Raw genomic sequence first — 16,969 nt, 5'->3', positions numbered from 1 at the left:
AAGGGAGGCCATGGGAATATTGGGTAGATAGCCACACGCATGTAGCTTAGCAGAGCCTGTGTTGTGTGTTCGGTTATTCACGGTTGTGTCGCAGCTGTTCTCACAGCTCTGTGCTACAACTAGGGATGTTTTCCTCAATGGCTTTCATTCAGTTTTCTTCCTTTGCATTAAGCCTCTGGTGCTGGTACCTGCACTGGGGTGGCCCAAGATAAAGTTACATCCTAGTAACTCTCGTATTAGAATTACTAATACTAGAGTAACTGTAGTTAATAGCCTGTAGTTAATAAGGTTATTTGCTAAATGACAACCAGAACTCAACAAGCCTTGAAAATAATGGCTTAGGAAATGCCAGCAGACAGAGGGAATGGGCCATTCTTCCCTGTTGCCAGTGCACCCACACTGTACCTAGTGTGTGCGTTTAGACCAGGACTTCAGCTGCCTCCAGGGGTGTGGAAGTCCGGGCTGTTCCAGCCCTGCAGGCAGACAGTGTGTGGCTGTCCTGGTCCCACAGGTGCTCCTGCACCACCACCTCTGGCAACAGGCCTGGCGTGAGCAGTACAAGGGGCTTTGAAACTCCTGGGGGATATGCACAGTGTTAACACGGGAGATGTATTGCTCCCTCAGGATTCATAAGTAGTACTGACAAATTGCTTGCAGTCTGCATTTTTGTCGTGGTCATAATACAAGGTGGGAGGCTTGAAAGGTTTAAATAAACACCTATATTAAACTAGTAGGTCATATGGCAAGAACAGTCATATTAGGACCTTGCTACAACTTATTTTTATTGGGCAGTTTCCATAGAAATCAAGATCTCTGTCTGGTATTTGAAGATAAAAATTTCACTGCAAATAGTAATTTGCTTTTAGTCAGGATGACTTGTTTCCTTCACCTACTGTTGTCACTAGAAGACTTGCCACTTTAAAACAAAGCAAAACGTCAAAACTGTATTTATCCAATAATTGAAGTTCACTATAAATCTTCAGAAAGATAACCTGGAGCCTGTGTGTTTAGCCTTTGGCACAGCAATTTTTTAAATAGAATGTTAACCTCAAACAAAATTTATATTCTTTGAGTTAGTGTTGTAATTTTTTGAAGTCACTAAACACTGTAAATCCCATGTAACACTACAGCAAAGAACTGTGCATTCTAAAACATATATTTAGATAGACTCCAAGCAAACAAATCTACTTAGTTCTTTATTTTTTTTATTACTAGCTCTTATTTTTACAAATTCACATGCTTGGAAACAATTTGCTTTGTATCTGTTATTTGAAAATTTACTTCTTAACATCACTGAAACCCAAAATGGAATGAACAAAAAATACATTTGAAAGCAAATTGTGAAGGAAGGTAAAGGATAACTTGAAACAATTAAGCCTCCTAAATGAAATTCTGGTATTGAAATTTTTTTTTTTTGGAACATATTCTTTTCATTATATCAGCTTGGAAAAATCTTTCATGTATAACAAGGTTTAAGTCTTTGTGAGTGCTTCAAGATTTGTGGTGTAACTGTGATTTTTAAATTTCAAAGGGGTTTTTATTTTCATCTGAGAGCAGATTTTTATTGTACTGGTCAATATAACTAAAACAACAACAAAAAAACTTAAGCATATTATCTGATCTTACATTTTGAAAACAGAATTTTTAAACAAAATTTCTGAAGAGATTAAAACTCTGCAGATTTTTAGGTGTCCTTCAAGAATATATCCAATTGAAGAAAAAAAGCCCAACAGTCTTATTGAATAGTGCTTGTACTTCGAGCATTGAAAACATTAAGATATTAACATTGTATTTTCTTCATGAAATAAGATTAGGCCTTCTCCTTTGGGAATATGGCCATCATTGAAATAAGCAAGTCAGGAACTACTTCCACTTTTTTATGTGTGTAAAGCATAGCACCTGAAATTAATTGCTAGGAGTTAAAATAGTAAATTAACAGATTTAGAGAGGTGAGTATTTTCAAACAGAAGTAAATGACAGAAGCTGTTAGTAATTTTTTTTAATGTGAAAGGCCTGAAAAACATGTTCCCTGGAATTCACAAAATAATGTAACCACTTTCCAGCAAGTGAAATGATCACAAATGGCTACCAAATGAAATGGAATTGTGTCATGAACATTTGAAATAAATAAAAAGGGTCTATTTTCCTCCTTATACCTGATGCCACAAAAATGCATCCACTTGTCCAGGGAGAAAGCAATGAAGAAATGTGACAAAAGATATAAAGGGAAGAAAAATTTTTGCCTCCACATGTTGAAGAGCTTCAGGATGATTGTTAGTCTAATGCCAAAATGTAATTCCAAGTAAGCACTTATGTTTGTGATAAACAAACTAGAAAATACTAGAAAATACAATGAAATGCAGAGGAAGGGTGTGTTTGCATGCTGCATGTCCAGTGTTGGTATTAGCTCTTTGGCAATGATGCTGACTTAATTATGCTGTTTTCCTTCTAAATAAACATGGCAAAACTTTCTTTGAAGTCATAGAATCATATAGCTTAGGATTGTTTGGTTTGGACTTTTGGGTTGCCAGAACCACATCTAAGAAAAGGGCTGCTTAGGCTGCTGGGTACTGAGACCTGTCCTTAGTTTTGCAAGTACTACTGGTTGGTGCCTGGTGAACCTCTGAATGCTGTTGGGACTTCAACTCCTTAATGACAGAGTTCTTTTGAAATTATGACATAAGTTCCTAAATCATTGAATCGTCCTTGAAAATATTTTCTTTCTCAGAGGCTTGTTGAAAAAAACATGGTAATTGCTGTTACCCTCGATTCACAGCTACTCTGGGCTGCAAATGTTTAGAGTATGGGATCCTGTGTTAGCTGGTGTTTCTGAGACTGACATTCTCATTTTTTTTAAAAGAAGGTTTTTTGAACATAAAAAGTCCTCTTATGGGCATCCATGCATCTTAGAGACCCATCTTGGGTTGGTGACAAGATAAACTGCTGTGTTGCAAGAGGGGACAAAATCTCACAGGATGCTGATCCTCTGAATCTTTGTACTGTATTCTTGAAAAAAGAAGAGCTATACTCTGTGGTATATGTCACCAGCTCTTAAATGGCATGTATTACACTATATAGTGTCACTTATAAGGTTTAATTGTGTCTGCTCTATATATTTGCATCTTACATTTGTGGGAGTTTTCACAAACCGACAGACCACTTAGTGTAACTCAGGACGCATGCAACTTGCTACCAAATTCAACACAATTATTTTTGTTTCAAACAATTTATACTTTCACAAAGAAAACTAGGAAGTAGAGAATCTCAAGTTACATTCACAAATTTTGTTTCCAGTTTTATCTTAAGTAATGCTATTATTAATGAATATTAGCTGGACCTTGATTCAAATGCATTGTATACATATTTAATTTGTGTTTTTCTTCTCTCTCTCTTTCTCTCCCTCCTTGTCTCTTTCTCCTTTTCAACAGTCCTGGTACCTGGGCTAGCTTGGTTCCTTTCCAAGTATCAAATAGAACACCGATCCTGCCGACAAATGTCCCAAATTATGGTTTGAACATAATTGGAGAGCCTTTCCTTCAAGCAGAAACAAGCAACTAATGGAAACAAAATTAAAAACAGAAATTAAAAGAAAAGAAAGAAAAAAAAGAGAAGAAGAACCTGAAGAAAGAAGAACAAAACTAGACCAGCAATTGCAACTCTTACAATCACTAATTCCCTTATGGTTGAAACTGAAATGATATACAAAGGGTCGATTATATTTCACTGATGGGTAGAATGCAGCTCCTCCTAAGTAGCCTTTGTTATATGAAGTCCGCTGGGAAATAGATGTTCTGTCTCCGACAGTATATTTTAACTGACTTTCTAGATGCCTTAATATTTGCATGATAAGCTAGTTCTATTGGTTTAGTATTCCTGTTGTTTACGCATGAGATCACTATTCCTGGTTATCTCACAAAACAAAGGCTAGGCTGCAACAGCAGAGCTGCAGGAGGACAAGGGCCGTGAGCCAGCCGTTTTCTCAAGAGTCTGATTTCTAAATGTTTTTAAAATAAGCTCTGTAGCCTTTAGTTATCAGTATGGATTTATTAAACTTTGGCCCTTAATTCAGCCTTTTTCTAGTGTGTTATGCAGTTTGAAATTTTCAATCAGTATGAACACACAGGCTCTATGGAAGAAATGCCTCTACGCAGGTGAAAGTGTTATCTTCTCATGCAACAGTAAAAAAAGAAATGGAAAAAAGTGATATTTTTCCCCACTAAAGAAACACTTACAGAGGCAAGTGCAATTTAAAATTGTATCTAAGAGGTCATCACTATAAGTCCTTCAGCCCTTGGACTCTAAATTGAGGGGATTAAAAATAAAAGTAAAAAATTACTTTGAACAAACTTATTTTTCCCCTCAGTTTTTGAGGGCATTAAAAGGCATTAAGTCAAGACAAATCACGTCCTCAAGAATAAGAAATCAATGGAAATACAGCACTTATGTTGGTTTAGCTGCTGCCTCCACAGAGGGGTAGGATTTATTTATTTAAAATTACTTGTTGCATCAAGAACCCATAGGGTTTATATGTTTCTGTAAAATCTACATCATAGAGACAAAGACATAGGCAAATCCATGTCACAAGGGCAAAGCTTACCGTTTACAAACTGGTAATACCAGGATGGGGATATGTTGTATTTAAATAATGCACTCTTAATGTAAGTCTAACTACAGGGTGCTGTAAACTTGCATGGTGCTTTCAGAAGTTAGCCTTGTTCAACAATTTTCACATATTGACAGAAATATAATGTGCATGGGCAGACATTTTGCCTCTGTGTCTCTTTAAAAATTTAAAATACTCTTTCCAGTAATCCTAATTTGCACGAAGATATAATGTCCACATTACGTGCCTTGCCTTGAAATCTAAAAAATGGAAAAAAAAACTAAAAAAGAAAAAAACCTACAAAAAAATTTGACATCACTACACTTGTTTTGCTGCATTTATTATAATTTTAAATCTTTACCATTTTTATGACAAAATATTTTGTACTCCAGATGCGAAAAATGTGTGACATCATGGATTTTTTAGACAGTTATACCTTTATCTCACATTTATAAAGCATATCGTGGCTGTGTATAGTTACCGCTTAAGAATTGTAATCGACCAGCAATATTTTCAGTATTTTTGTGTTTTTTCTATTAACCTTTCATGTTTTTCATCTTCCAATTAATATTGGGGGGAGGGGATACAAATTTATACGAATTATGCAATACCAAGTTTTGCCTATGTAGGTAGTGCTTTTAGCTGTATTGGTTATTATAGGTAAGTACACAGATTTAAAAAAAAAAAATAATGTATGCTTTTTTTTGTTTGTTTTAATTGACCAAAGTGGGTACTGCTATTTTTGCAGTGTGATGAGGTCCTTTTCTGTACTGAGAGGTGGACAGGGGATTTTTTTTTATACATACATATATATATATTCTGGGGTGGGGGGGAGGATTTTTAACACTTTACAGTGTAGCTGTGAAGCAGTGCACCCTTAGCCAGGCAAGGGCTGCAAAGCAACTGTTCTGCCTACTGTGACAAAGTTTCAAATCGGTTCCCTCTTTTTAACTTCCCACCTGGGGTGCAAGCTGAAATCATTTCTGGATTTAAAAAATAAATAATTAATTCTGTTGGAGGCAGACTTGACTTGAGGAAATTGTTTTACTTCAAGGTTTTTTTCATGGGAAAGCGAGACAGAGAAAGAGGTCAAGACCCACAGTGAGATGAAACCTTTTCCATTCTGGCAAAGATAGTGCATCCTGAAGTGTTCATGCTAGAAAATTTAGTTTTTAGCTCAGAATGACAAAGACATTCACTTTGTCTAGGAAATGCAAGTACAGGGCCAAAGTCTTTGCTGGTATAATTCCACTGACTCCACTGGACTTGAGCTACTCAAACGGAGAATTTGCCCCTTACCCTTCTTGACTTTTTCCTGTACATAATATTTTTTATATATTCCACTCCCCTCTCGCCCCAGCAAGTTTCTTAATACAGTATTTAAATTAAAATTTTCAACCCGTTTGAGCTATGTCAGAAGTTTTCAGCAGATCAGATGGAGACCTCTGGGATGCAGTGGAGAAGGAGTTTCTTTGTACAAGGAATTAGACCATGGTGGAAATTAAAGTGTGTTTCCAGTAAGATCCCATTTTGGAGACTAGTAGTGGGCCTATTGAGGTGACCTCTTACACACAAGGGATCTTTGAAACGTATGGTTCAGCACAGGGTGAAGTTTTATTTAAAGCACAGTCTTCTATTAGGGTAAAAGCAGAGGAGGGTGTAGTCGTGTGGATGGGAAAATTCGTAGTTTTGCAGTTGTCTCTGTGTTTTAGAGGTTTTCCTACTCTGGAGCAGTCCCAGAGGCCCAGCTCCAGAAGCATGCACCCCAGTGAGCACTGGTTAGGGGTGTACCACCATCAGTTCCTTCTGGCTTCAGCTGTGGTTAAGAGCAGCAGTGGTGACACATCCCAATGTCTCCAGGAGGAGAGAGTGTGTATGCAGGGCTTTAATGGCTGCAGAGACAGGAATTGTAGGCAAATAAACCTCTGAGATTTAGCTAAACTAAAAATGAATCCATAAATAAATAAATAAATAAACAAACAAACAAATAAATAAATAAGAAAAAATAAAAAGAAGACACAGATGCAAAAAGAAGTGTGGGATTCCTGCAGTAAATCAATTTGTTTACTAAGCACATGGCAAAGTCTGCTAGACCCAAGCACAGTGTGCCTCAGGCTCTGGCCTGGTAAAACTAAGTATGTGTTGTCCTTTACACATGTCATGATACAGAGCAGTTTGGGAGCAGAGCTCTGCTGGGGGCATGTCCTTGATTAGTTCAACTAATAAGGTGTTCCCAGAAAGCTTCTAATAGCTCATTGGGACAAAAGTGGAACAAGTTCAGGCTTCAACATGAAATATGCAGAATGGTGGATATTCCTTCCCTTTGTAGGAAGATAGATGCCCTTAATAGAGTTTTTGTTGTTTTTGGTTTTTTTGGGTTTTTTGTTTTTGGTTTTTTTTTTTTTTTTTTTTTTTTTTTGGTCTGGCCTCCTGTATGAAAAAACGCTGAGCTTAATGATGCAATTTGTTAGAGAAGTAAACTCCTTCTTTAAACTGTTATTCAGCAACTGTGGGTTTTTGTCACCTGCCTCTCTAATAGAAAAACCTGCTTGGAAGATAATGAACTTTTAATTTACTGTATGCTTGGTTTTTGGTTGGCTTTTTTGGATGTTTTTTTTTAAGCTCAGCAGTCACAAGATTTAAGATAAGATTGAGAACTCAAATCCAGTCTCTGGCCTCCTCCTTCACCAGGAAGTGTATTCTGACTAAATCGAGCCACCCCGTTCTATGTGCACTGTTCTGCCTTTATTAAGTTGCTTTGCAGCCCTGGCCTCATGGCTGTGCCACTGAAGTGTGTTTCCCCTGGAGTGACATGAACGCTTGAGGCTTGACTAAGGTAAAAAAAAGGCAGTGAAGGAGACTGTACATAAAGACATGGCAAAAATATTAATTATAGCAATATAGTTGTGGGGTGATGTTCAGGTGGGCAGCTCCATTGAAAATATGTGAATGAGTTTGTGAAGCTGCAAGTAGCAAGAAGAAAGGATGATCTTCTGAATAAACCGCCTACCTTGTAGACAGTAATTTGTACACTGTATAGTTTTGTTAAGAATTTTTTTTTTAATTAAAATACCCTTGTTTGTAAAGCTAACTTTTTAACAATTATAATGGAAATGCATTTCCATTTTTAAACAAGAATATTCTTTGTTTAGAAACTGGACTTGGGTTAAAACTCTCCAGCTTCTTAATTTATGTATTAAAAAAGAATCTGTCCATGTTAGGAGTTATTTCGCAGATTCCTGTGCTTGAAAAGCATAGGTTACTAATCCTTTAAAAATGTAAATGGAGAAAAGTTATATTTTATGAAGGTTATTTTGTTGTATCTAGTATTGAAAAAGTTGGTTTTCAGAGCATTTCAAAATGTTGGAAGCACCACTGTCTTTTTTATTAGTATATATGGCCTTTAGCAAAACTTTTTGTGATTGTTACATGATGGTATTTAAGATTAGGTTCACGGAGCTATTCAGGATAGGCAGAGAGCTAAAACAGTACTTAAGTCTCACACAGCTGTGTCCTCAGGGAGCAGAATTTTGGATTTGCAGCTTGTAGCTTCATAAGGACTTAATGAAAGAGATTGTGCAAAGACATCTGTGACACCGGAGTGTATTCTGTACCTAAACCTAAATTATATGTACTGTGTGAGATTATGAAGGCTGCAGAAAGTTATCCCATATTCAGTGTACAGTTTTCACTTTTAATGAAAAAAACTCTCAAATGTTGCTGGCAGTAAGGCCCCAAGCATGACATCCTTTATGGCTTGCATGATCCTGTCAAGGTCTTTTGTTAACATTAACCAGCTGTATGCTCCTGGATTTTTTTATTGGGTTTCTATAGAAAACTCAAAAAAAAAAAAAAAAAGAGTAAAATCCTATGCCAGCTAATCAAGTTAAACAGGAAAGGCTCAAAGCTGAATGTTCTCCATTCTGAAGGAGCTGAAAACTACTTCCTTCTTATTTGCACTTTCTGCTAGTTCCCCAGTTTTATTAATTCCTCAAAATTGTGTGGGTGTAGCGGAGCACTGCAGTTGGAGGATAACATGGACCACTGATTTTGCCCTTTAACCCTGCACAATGACCTTTGCATCAGCCAAACTTATTGCCATGACAACTCTTTGTACTGTTTCCATGCCACAGCTCTGTTGGTCATGTTGTCAATAGTAAAGGGGACGAGTTGGAGACGGTCAATTTTTACTTTTTTTTGGTTGCAATTTTTTCTTCAATGGTTGTAAGTAGTTGTTTGGTTTTTTTATGATAAAAGGGTTCACTAGTTAGTACTCTTTAGAAATATCTGTGTGTTGCAATTCAGATGTATGTTGAATTTGTGAAAAGGGCTTCAGTGCCACTAGCATAATGATATCCTAGAATAAGCCTTTGATATTTTCATTGCATGATACCATAACAGTAAACAAAAGGTGGCCTAAATAAATGGAGAGCAGTGTGAGCTAGTGACACTAAAGCCAGTCTTTGTATTACTGTATTTTTGACAGAATGATTTTGAAAACTGTGCTACAGGGACTGATGTGGCAAATGTATCTCTATATGCAGAAGGAAGTTTTTTAAGAAGTATGGCTTATTATGCATTTTTCATTGAGGGCATTGAAGTTGCATGGACTGATAGAAGTTGATGCAAAATGAGAAAGAAACAAAAACCAGCAAAATGTTTACCAAAAAACTCAAACAAATGAGCAGTGCCTGTTCAATTTCACAGTCTCTGTTGAGTTCAGTTGTAAATATGTTTCAGATAACATTTTCTTCAAAAATAATCTCTACAACATTGTAGAATGTGAGGGGTTCCTCAATCCCAGGCATAGGCTTCTCAAGAGCTGCATTAGATTATGTCTTCATCAAGCTGTTAATTTGTGCTTATATCACATAGAACTTTTAGTAATCTGGGAAGAGGCACCCCATCTCAATGATATTTCTCTGAGAAAACTTTTGTAGGGCTGTGTGTTTCTTTAGATACATTTAGTACAACTGTAGGTGACAAGTAGTCAGTTATTGCTTGCTAGCTACATACCAGGGTTGATCCATTTTAAAACTTTTGGCATTTTTTCCCATACTGTAGGCCATAAATCCTGAAGGTTACATTTTAATTAAAAAGAAGGTGCATGCAGAGTCTTTGTGTAATGAACCTTCACTAGTAGGATGCATTACAGTACAACTACTTAATTTTGGAATTAGGGCCCTCTGGCATCAGACCTGATTTTAGCCTGAGTATTAACAAAGGTTTTTATTGTGCCTGGTTGGAGGATAAAGTGTTCTTTCTGGTACTTTTTTTTTTTTTTTTTTTTTTTTTTGTTACAAGTGAACTCAACTGCCACAAGTTTTAAACTGGTGTAAATCAAGCTTGACTTAATGTGATTGTTACTGTTATATCCAGCCTATACTGCTAGCAGCTGCTCATACTGCAGTCAATTACTGGAAGCGGATATATTTCCTATGCAAAAACTGTTTAAACAATAAAAATGAGCTATGCTACAGACCTGGCTTTACGTTTTCTTTTCTTTCTCTAAGAGTTGTAATTGGTTATATCTTAGAAACAAACCTTAAACTTTGTAGCCTGATAGCATGGCACAACTTATGGAGTTCTGTGTATACCTAGTCTAGATTTACCATATTTTTGCACATATTTGGGCTTAGTTTACACTGAAAAAGGAGGAGAACAAGAACAAAAGGAGATACAATCAAGTAATCAGCTCAATTTAAATTTTACATTTAGTTTTCATCATCATGTTTCACCAACCCTAGTCATTATACAGGTGATTTTGATGCCATACTGATTATTGCTTTGATATATTCTTCACATATATTTGTAGCTCTGTAGCTTATTGTTGTATAACTACATACTAGTAGTTTTATACAGTGCTTGATAGAATGACAAACCACATTCCTAGGCCCCATCCTGTCTTGCTTCTTCTGAGAACCAAGGTCGAGACACTCTCCCAATAAACAATCAGCAAGGAAGGGGTGCTTCAGAAGATGGGAGAACCAAAAGGAAAAATTGCCTCAACACTGGTTTTTCTAATTGAGGATTCTTGTGAATTATACTAATTTGCCAAACTTATAAAACTGTACTTGCTCATTGTCACATGTGCATCTTCAGCATATTTTTGGCATATATTTCAGCATGTAGTGCAGCTGAGGGGATCCTTCATAAAAGGTAACTGCATTTTTGTATCTGGTTCATGATTTTAGGGACCAAAAAGTCATCAATTTGAACTACATCTCCTGTGATATAAGATTAGGCCTGATAGCAGAAGGTCAGGAGACCTCTGTTTTGTTTTAATGCTATTGATTTGTGACAGACAGTCAATCTTTGATTTCTTAACTATCTTCATGATTACATTTCTGTTGAATAAAGACGGTAAGATCCAATCTTCCCAAAATTCTTCCTTGAAACCAGAAATCTTTATTTTGAGTCAAAATCTTTCAACTCTATAAAAGAATTATTTTTCATAAATGTGAATTAGATGTATATATGGGATGTTTCATTCAGTTAATGTTCTGGGAAATAGAAAATTTTCTTCTCAGACCACTAGGATTCCATAAACCAGTACCAACAGTTAACAAGTAACACGAATGTGGTCAAAAGACTAGTGGGATAATAGTATATACGTTTAAACTGGATTATATACAAATCATCAAATTTTGTCCCACAGTGAAACAAAACACCTCTCCATATACTTAGATAAAAGTATTCTTCAGTTTCTAGAGCATCAGTTTTATCCAGCTGTAGCCAGTACTGTGAAAAAAATATACTTTTAAATTATTTTTCCCTACTGGTCACAAAGACCATTTGTTTATTAAATGCACTAATTTTTCCGTCAGAGGCCCTTTTTTTTGTGTGTGTGTCCTTCCAAAATAAATTGTCAGGCATGAAAATTTAGGAAATTCAGATGATTATTCCTGCTGCGTTTTCACTAAATGATGTCATTTGGCCATGATTTGAAGAATATATCAAGACCCTCAGGTTCCGTGTTTAAAGCTCCAAACCAGAAAGCCTTCCTGAATAACCCAGAGACAATTAAGTTCAGTCCTGCCTCCCCTTTCTGATAAAAAACGCCCTACTTCTCTGGCCACTCTTCAAAGCATGGCACAGATGAAGCCTGCAGCAATCCCGCATGACTGAATTTGACCCCCACTCTGTGCTTGCCAGCTATATGGTGGCACAGACGGAAATAGCTGGAAAGAGAACGGAAGCTGCCTGAGACTGCCAGTCCCACAGCCAGGGCTGCAATGCCATGCTCAATACACAACACAGTGTCCTAGAACACCAATGTGAAAGTGGCAGGAAGGCGAGAATGCAATGACCATGACTTGTAACTTTGCAGTGATACAAAAAGGAGAACACTCCTGGTTCAGGTCTTTCTGCTTTCCCATTTACAAGATTTTCGAGAAGAAATGGACAAACAAATTTTTTTTTCCTGAGTCCAGTGTTATCTTCATGTATTTTCCTATGAGTTTAAAAATTATAATTGAAAAACAACATAAGTCTTGACACCAGATCCACACACATGCACAAACAACAAAGTAGAAGTGCCCAGTACCACCCCAAATATTTTTGCTGCTTAAGTCATTATATGAAGTTCTGAAATCGTTACTATATCTGGGTTTCTTTCTGAGTCTTATCTTAATTCCTATACTGTTTACAGATTCAAATTTTCTTAGTAAAACTGTTGGTCAATCTGGTTTCTTGAGTAACAGTTAAAGCAAAGATAGTCTTAGCATCTTGCTTATGAGCCTCGGCCCATGGGCATCCATTTCTTTGGGGATGTTCCCCTCATGTTCTCTTTCTTTGGATCTGTTCTCCTGAGAGCTAGGGGACCCTTGGGAGTGTTTAGCTACCAGTATCTGAGTCACGCCCAGGAGTGCCTATGAACACAATGAGATTATTGAACACTCAGAACTGAACCAAATTTTGTCTGGAATTTGCTGGAAGAAGGACATTCCTGCTATCCAGGTACAGTAATTTCACTATTATAAGCCGCACCAATTATAAGCTGCACTTCCGGCCGTCAGCAACTTTTCATTGTTTGTCCATATATAAGACGGACCTGATTATAAGCCGCACATTACAACACAGAGTGTGATAAAAGTTATCTATTCTATCACCATCTGTTGTGACTAGGTGGGGCAGTGATCTTTATCTCCGTGAGAGATGCCGCACATTACAACACAGAGTGTGATAAAAGTTATCTATTCTATCACCATCTGTTGTGACTAGGTGGGGCAGTGATCTTTATCTCCGTGAGAGATACTCTGCTAATGGGCCATCCATTGAAACCAGGTAGGGCATTGTTCTTTATCTTTGCACAACCCATCCTTCCTCCTGCGAGTCATTTTCTGCTAATGGCCCATTGAGTCCCACTGTGTGACTGATAAAATTACTTCATCCCATTGGAAGTTGCTCCAGCCAGGGGGAAGAGCCCAACATTTCTTACCAAGATAAAAACAGAGGTTTTGGGACACTAAGGGAGCCCCTTTCTCCGCTGGACTCCAGAGGAAAACCGGATTTCTCCACATCACCACTGGACCTCCAGAGGGAAACTGCACCTTCTACAGGACCACTGCTTCCACTGAATCACATCTGTCACTGCAGGAGGATGCAGCCACCATTTAATGGGACTGCTACCAACACCCTGCCTGACGGGGTATCAGGTTGTACTCTGACTTTGTCAGGGTTTGGAGTTTGTTTCTTTGTAGTACTGTATTTCTATTTTAATTTCCCTAGAAAAGAACTATTATTCCTAATTCACATATCATTGCCTGAAAGCCCCTTGATTTCAAATTTGTAATAATTTGGAGGGAGAGGGTTTACATTTTCCATTTCAAAGAGAAGCTCCTGCCTTTCTCAGCAGTCACCTGTCCTTCAAACTAAAACAGGAACTTTTCATTCTTTGTCTTTATATAAGCCACACCTGATTATAAGACACACTTTGGGTTCGGACCAAAATTTTAGTCAAAATGGTGCAGCTTATAATCGCAAAATTATTGTAATTGTCATGCAGTTTGTCACATCTCCACTCAAGAGAGCTGCAACCTTAAGTCTTTCTGGTAAGGTAACTAAACCAGATTTGTTTCACAGAATTGTTTCATAGATAGGTTATATAAGTCATCCTAAGAAATGGTAGAACTATGTCCACTAAGATTTAACAGCAGAGACCAGACTAAAGCAAACTGTTGGCACTGTCAGACTTTGATGGACATATGCAGAACCTAACCAAGATCTTTGTTAGAAGAGATATCCTACTTCTGCCTGTCAAATACATCTTTAGAGTGTACACTAATAGTTTATTTAAGGTCCTTGACATGACAGCAGCCACTATTACCAAGGACATAACCCAAGTGTTGATGGACTGAACTGCTGAGAGCTGTAAAGAGCTGAGCAAGGATTCAAGTGCATTTTGAACTTAATTTACTTTTTATGACATTCACCATTGTGTTGTACCCTGGTTCACTTTTCTTACTCTGTCATATTAGTATGTTCTCCATACAAAGAATGAAATGAACAAAGTTACAGGACACTGTAAAACACAAAACATAAGAAAAAAACAACATATGGGAGCTATAAGGACACCAGTCTTTCATATCAGTGTTCTCTTACAGTAGGTCTCTGCACATGCTGTTATGCGGTATCTAAACAAAACCTGCGTTTTTAAAAAAATGGGATTGAGGAGTAGGTGGGACCTCTTCTCTGGAAAAGCTGACTGATGCCACTGGGAGTCTGTAGAAATCCCTCAACTAATTTTCAACAAATATTATTAAAAACCACCTGTATTGCTGGCAGGGTACCTTAATTAAGGTTAACATGTATTTTTTTCCAGGCCTTAATATGTGTACCTTTTTCTATTTTCCCCTTAGGTGGGTGCCTTAGGGTGAAAGCAGATGTTCAAGCAGAAAATAATAGTTTCTGCAGCTAAGATGATGCTCACTACTAAAAAAATGTCTCCATTGGCTGTATTTAGATGCACTGCAGCTGTCAAAACCAGCACACATTGCTGTGGGCAGACAGGCAAGAAAGTCTGATACACCACAGGACTGGAGCAGGGGTAAGAGGTGCATCTCTACATAACTGACGAATCATGCTCTGTAGCACTGCGAAGCTGGAACCATATCAGTTGTAAGCAGCTATCTATTCAATTCCAGATACTCTCTGATCAGGTAATTGCTGATGTTTCAAGAAACAAATGGTGCCCCCAGCTAGAGTACTGAAACGCCACACAATGCAATGAAGTCACCAAGAGTAGGTGGGGATTTTAGTACTTAAACACTTTTCAGGTATTATTCTGCTTGTAAAACACCTCTCTCCCAAATTATTTGAGATTAAAATATCTCCCTCAGTGTATTTTTCTGCTGAAGCATGCTGAAAAATTGTCCCAGTTACTTGTAGTGGATTTATTTCACAGACCAGAAGAACTTGGATCTGTGATAACCATTCAAAGCTGAGTGTATTTTCTGTTTCATGGAGACAAGAATACAGAGATAAGACTGGGTTTTTTCCTTAGTGGTGTTTTGTATTTTTTCCTTTTGTTGCCTTTTTTTTCCTTCTTCTTTTTTGGTGGTTTGATCTCCCACCCTCAGTCCCCCCTTTTGGAAGAATGTAACATAGGAATTCATTATGTATCCAACACCTGAAATATGTAATATATGCTAGCTTATTTTGACTTTGAACAGGAGAGGACACACACCACAGTACTCACAAAATACACCCAATAATAAGAAAATTAACTAAATATTCACAGTCTAGAACTCAGAGCTTTCACAAGCTGAAATAATTAATATGTGGACTGTAGATGAATTAAGGAACTTTGGTGGATGTGAAAGCGAGGTAAATGGATCACACAAAGAATCGCTGCAATCAGATGTTCACCTGTTAAGCTTCTTTGCTTGGTGTCTTCTGGGCATGCTAAGGTAGCATCACTCTAGGATGACTGTGCCTTCACTCTGCTCAGGAGGAGACAGCAGCAAGAGCTATGGGGTCCTGGCAAACCTGGACTGCTTTATCCATAGGAAGCTCTAACAGTACATGCTGGGGATGGTGTGTTTGTTAGGATAGCAGCTTTCAATCTTTGATCCTAAGAAATCTTGGGGATCTTTGGAACACTTCTGCAAAGGAGTGGAATAGGGAAGATAAATTGAGTGATACAATGATGACTTTCTAGCAGCTAGTTTTCTTGTCACATCATTATGTTTTTAAGGAGATAAGCAAGACCCCTCACAGCAGTTTTTAGATTTACAACCCTTCTGTTCAGACCTGAGATGTTTCATGCAAAGAACAATGTGAGGAGCAGAAACCTATTCCATCTTATACATTTACAAGTTAATTCACTTTAAATTTTGATAATTGCTTAGAGGGTGCCTGGAGGATGATCTTAGGGTAGACAAGAAGAGCCTTGTCCTGTGCTCAAGGACAAAATTCGACTGGACACAAAATCTCACTGTGACACATCAAAACTCTCCATTCCCAGTGTTCTAGGGACTGAAAAGACAGACAGCTGAAATTCCCAGACTAACAGCTGCTCCCATAAACAATTCCTGCTGCCAGTCCTGTCGTCCTCTTTCCATAGGCTCACTGGTTCTCCTCCAGTATGCTCAGTATTCCCTTTCCTGTCTTTACTCTAATTCTTCAACTACTTAGACTCCTTACTTACCATTCCCCACTACTCAGACTGATGTCAGTCAGATGTTTCCTCATGCCATGTGTCCTCCTTGTCTCTCCTGAGGATGAAGGGTGGTGGAGTGGGATTACTCTGCCCCAAGGAGGGAGATGGCAAACAATGGGTGAGCAGGAGCTCAGGTAGGATCCCTTCTCACCCCAGAGAGCACTAGAGGGACAAGAGAGCACAAGAGCAACAGCAGAGATGACAGATATCCTACCCACTTCTTCACCTCCAGAGTAGCTATGCCGCAGCACCACTACGTCAGAAGATCATCTGCAGCCTGATTTAAGATTAGCTGACCTGATGCCTCAAGAGGAGGTGTGGCCATCTGGGTTCAGTCATCTCAGAATTTAATCTTCCGATAAAAGTATATTCTGTCTTGGCTGCACTTAAATCCAGTTTTTAATCGTGACTATTAAAATAAATGAACAAAAACTGACAGAATGAGGGGACACAATCTCAAGCTTCGCGAAGGGAAATATAGGTTAGATATTAGGAAGAAGTTTTCCATGGGAAGAATGATAAAGTATTGGAATGCTTTTCCTGGGGAGATGGTGGAGTCACCATCCTTGGATGTGTTTAAAAAGAAGACTGGATATGGCAGTTAGTGCTATGGTCTAGTTGATATGCTAGGGCAGAGGTTGGACTTGATGGTTGGAGGTCTCCTCCAACCCAGTTATTCTGTGATCCTGTGATTCTGTGATTCG

The 16,969-nt window shown here is 37.9% G+C and overlaps 1 protein-coding gene across 6 annotated transcripts in view; it reads left to right on the top strand.

Moving 5' to 3' along the window:
• NFIB (nuclear factor I B) overlaps window positions 1-10,082 on the top strand; it is a 176,032-nt gene extending 165,950 nt beyond the window's left edge. For 5 of the 6 annotated variants that reach the window (XM_033085625.1, XM_033085623.1, XM_033085620.1 and 2 more), the window contains one exon: window positions 3,429-10,082. In XM_033085625.1, coding sequence (XP_032941516.1) covers window positions 3,429-3,446 — 18 coding nt within the window. In that variant the 3' untranslated portion in view covers window positions 3,447-10,082. The remainder of the gene's footprint in view (window positions 1-3,428) is intronic. The other variant, XM_033085621.2, reaches the window with a different exon arrangement.
• Window positions 10,083-16,969: the final 6,887 nt, after the last annotated feature.

This window comes from Catharus ustulatus, chromosome Z, assembly GCF_009819885.2.
Source record: "Catharus ustulatus isolate bCatUst1 chromosome Z, bCatUst1.pri.v2, whole genome shotgun sequence".
Taxonomy (NCBI): domain Eukaryota; kingdom Metazoa; phylum Chordata; class Aves; order Passeriformes; family Turdidae; genus Catharus; species Catharus ustulatus.
Note: the sequence above shows the minus strand (reverse complement) of the source record. Positions and strands in the feature narration are given on the sequence as shown.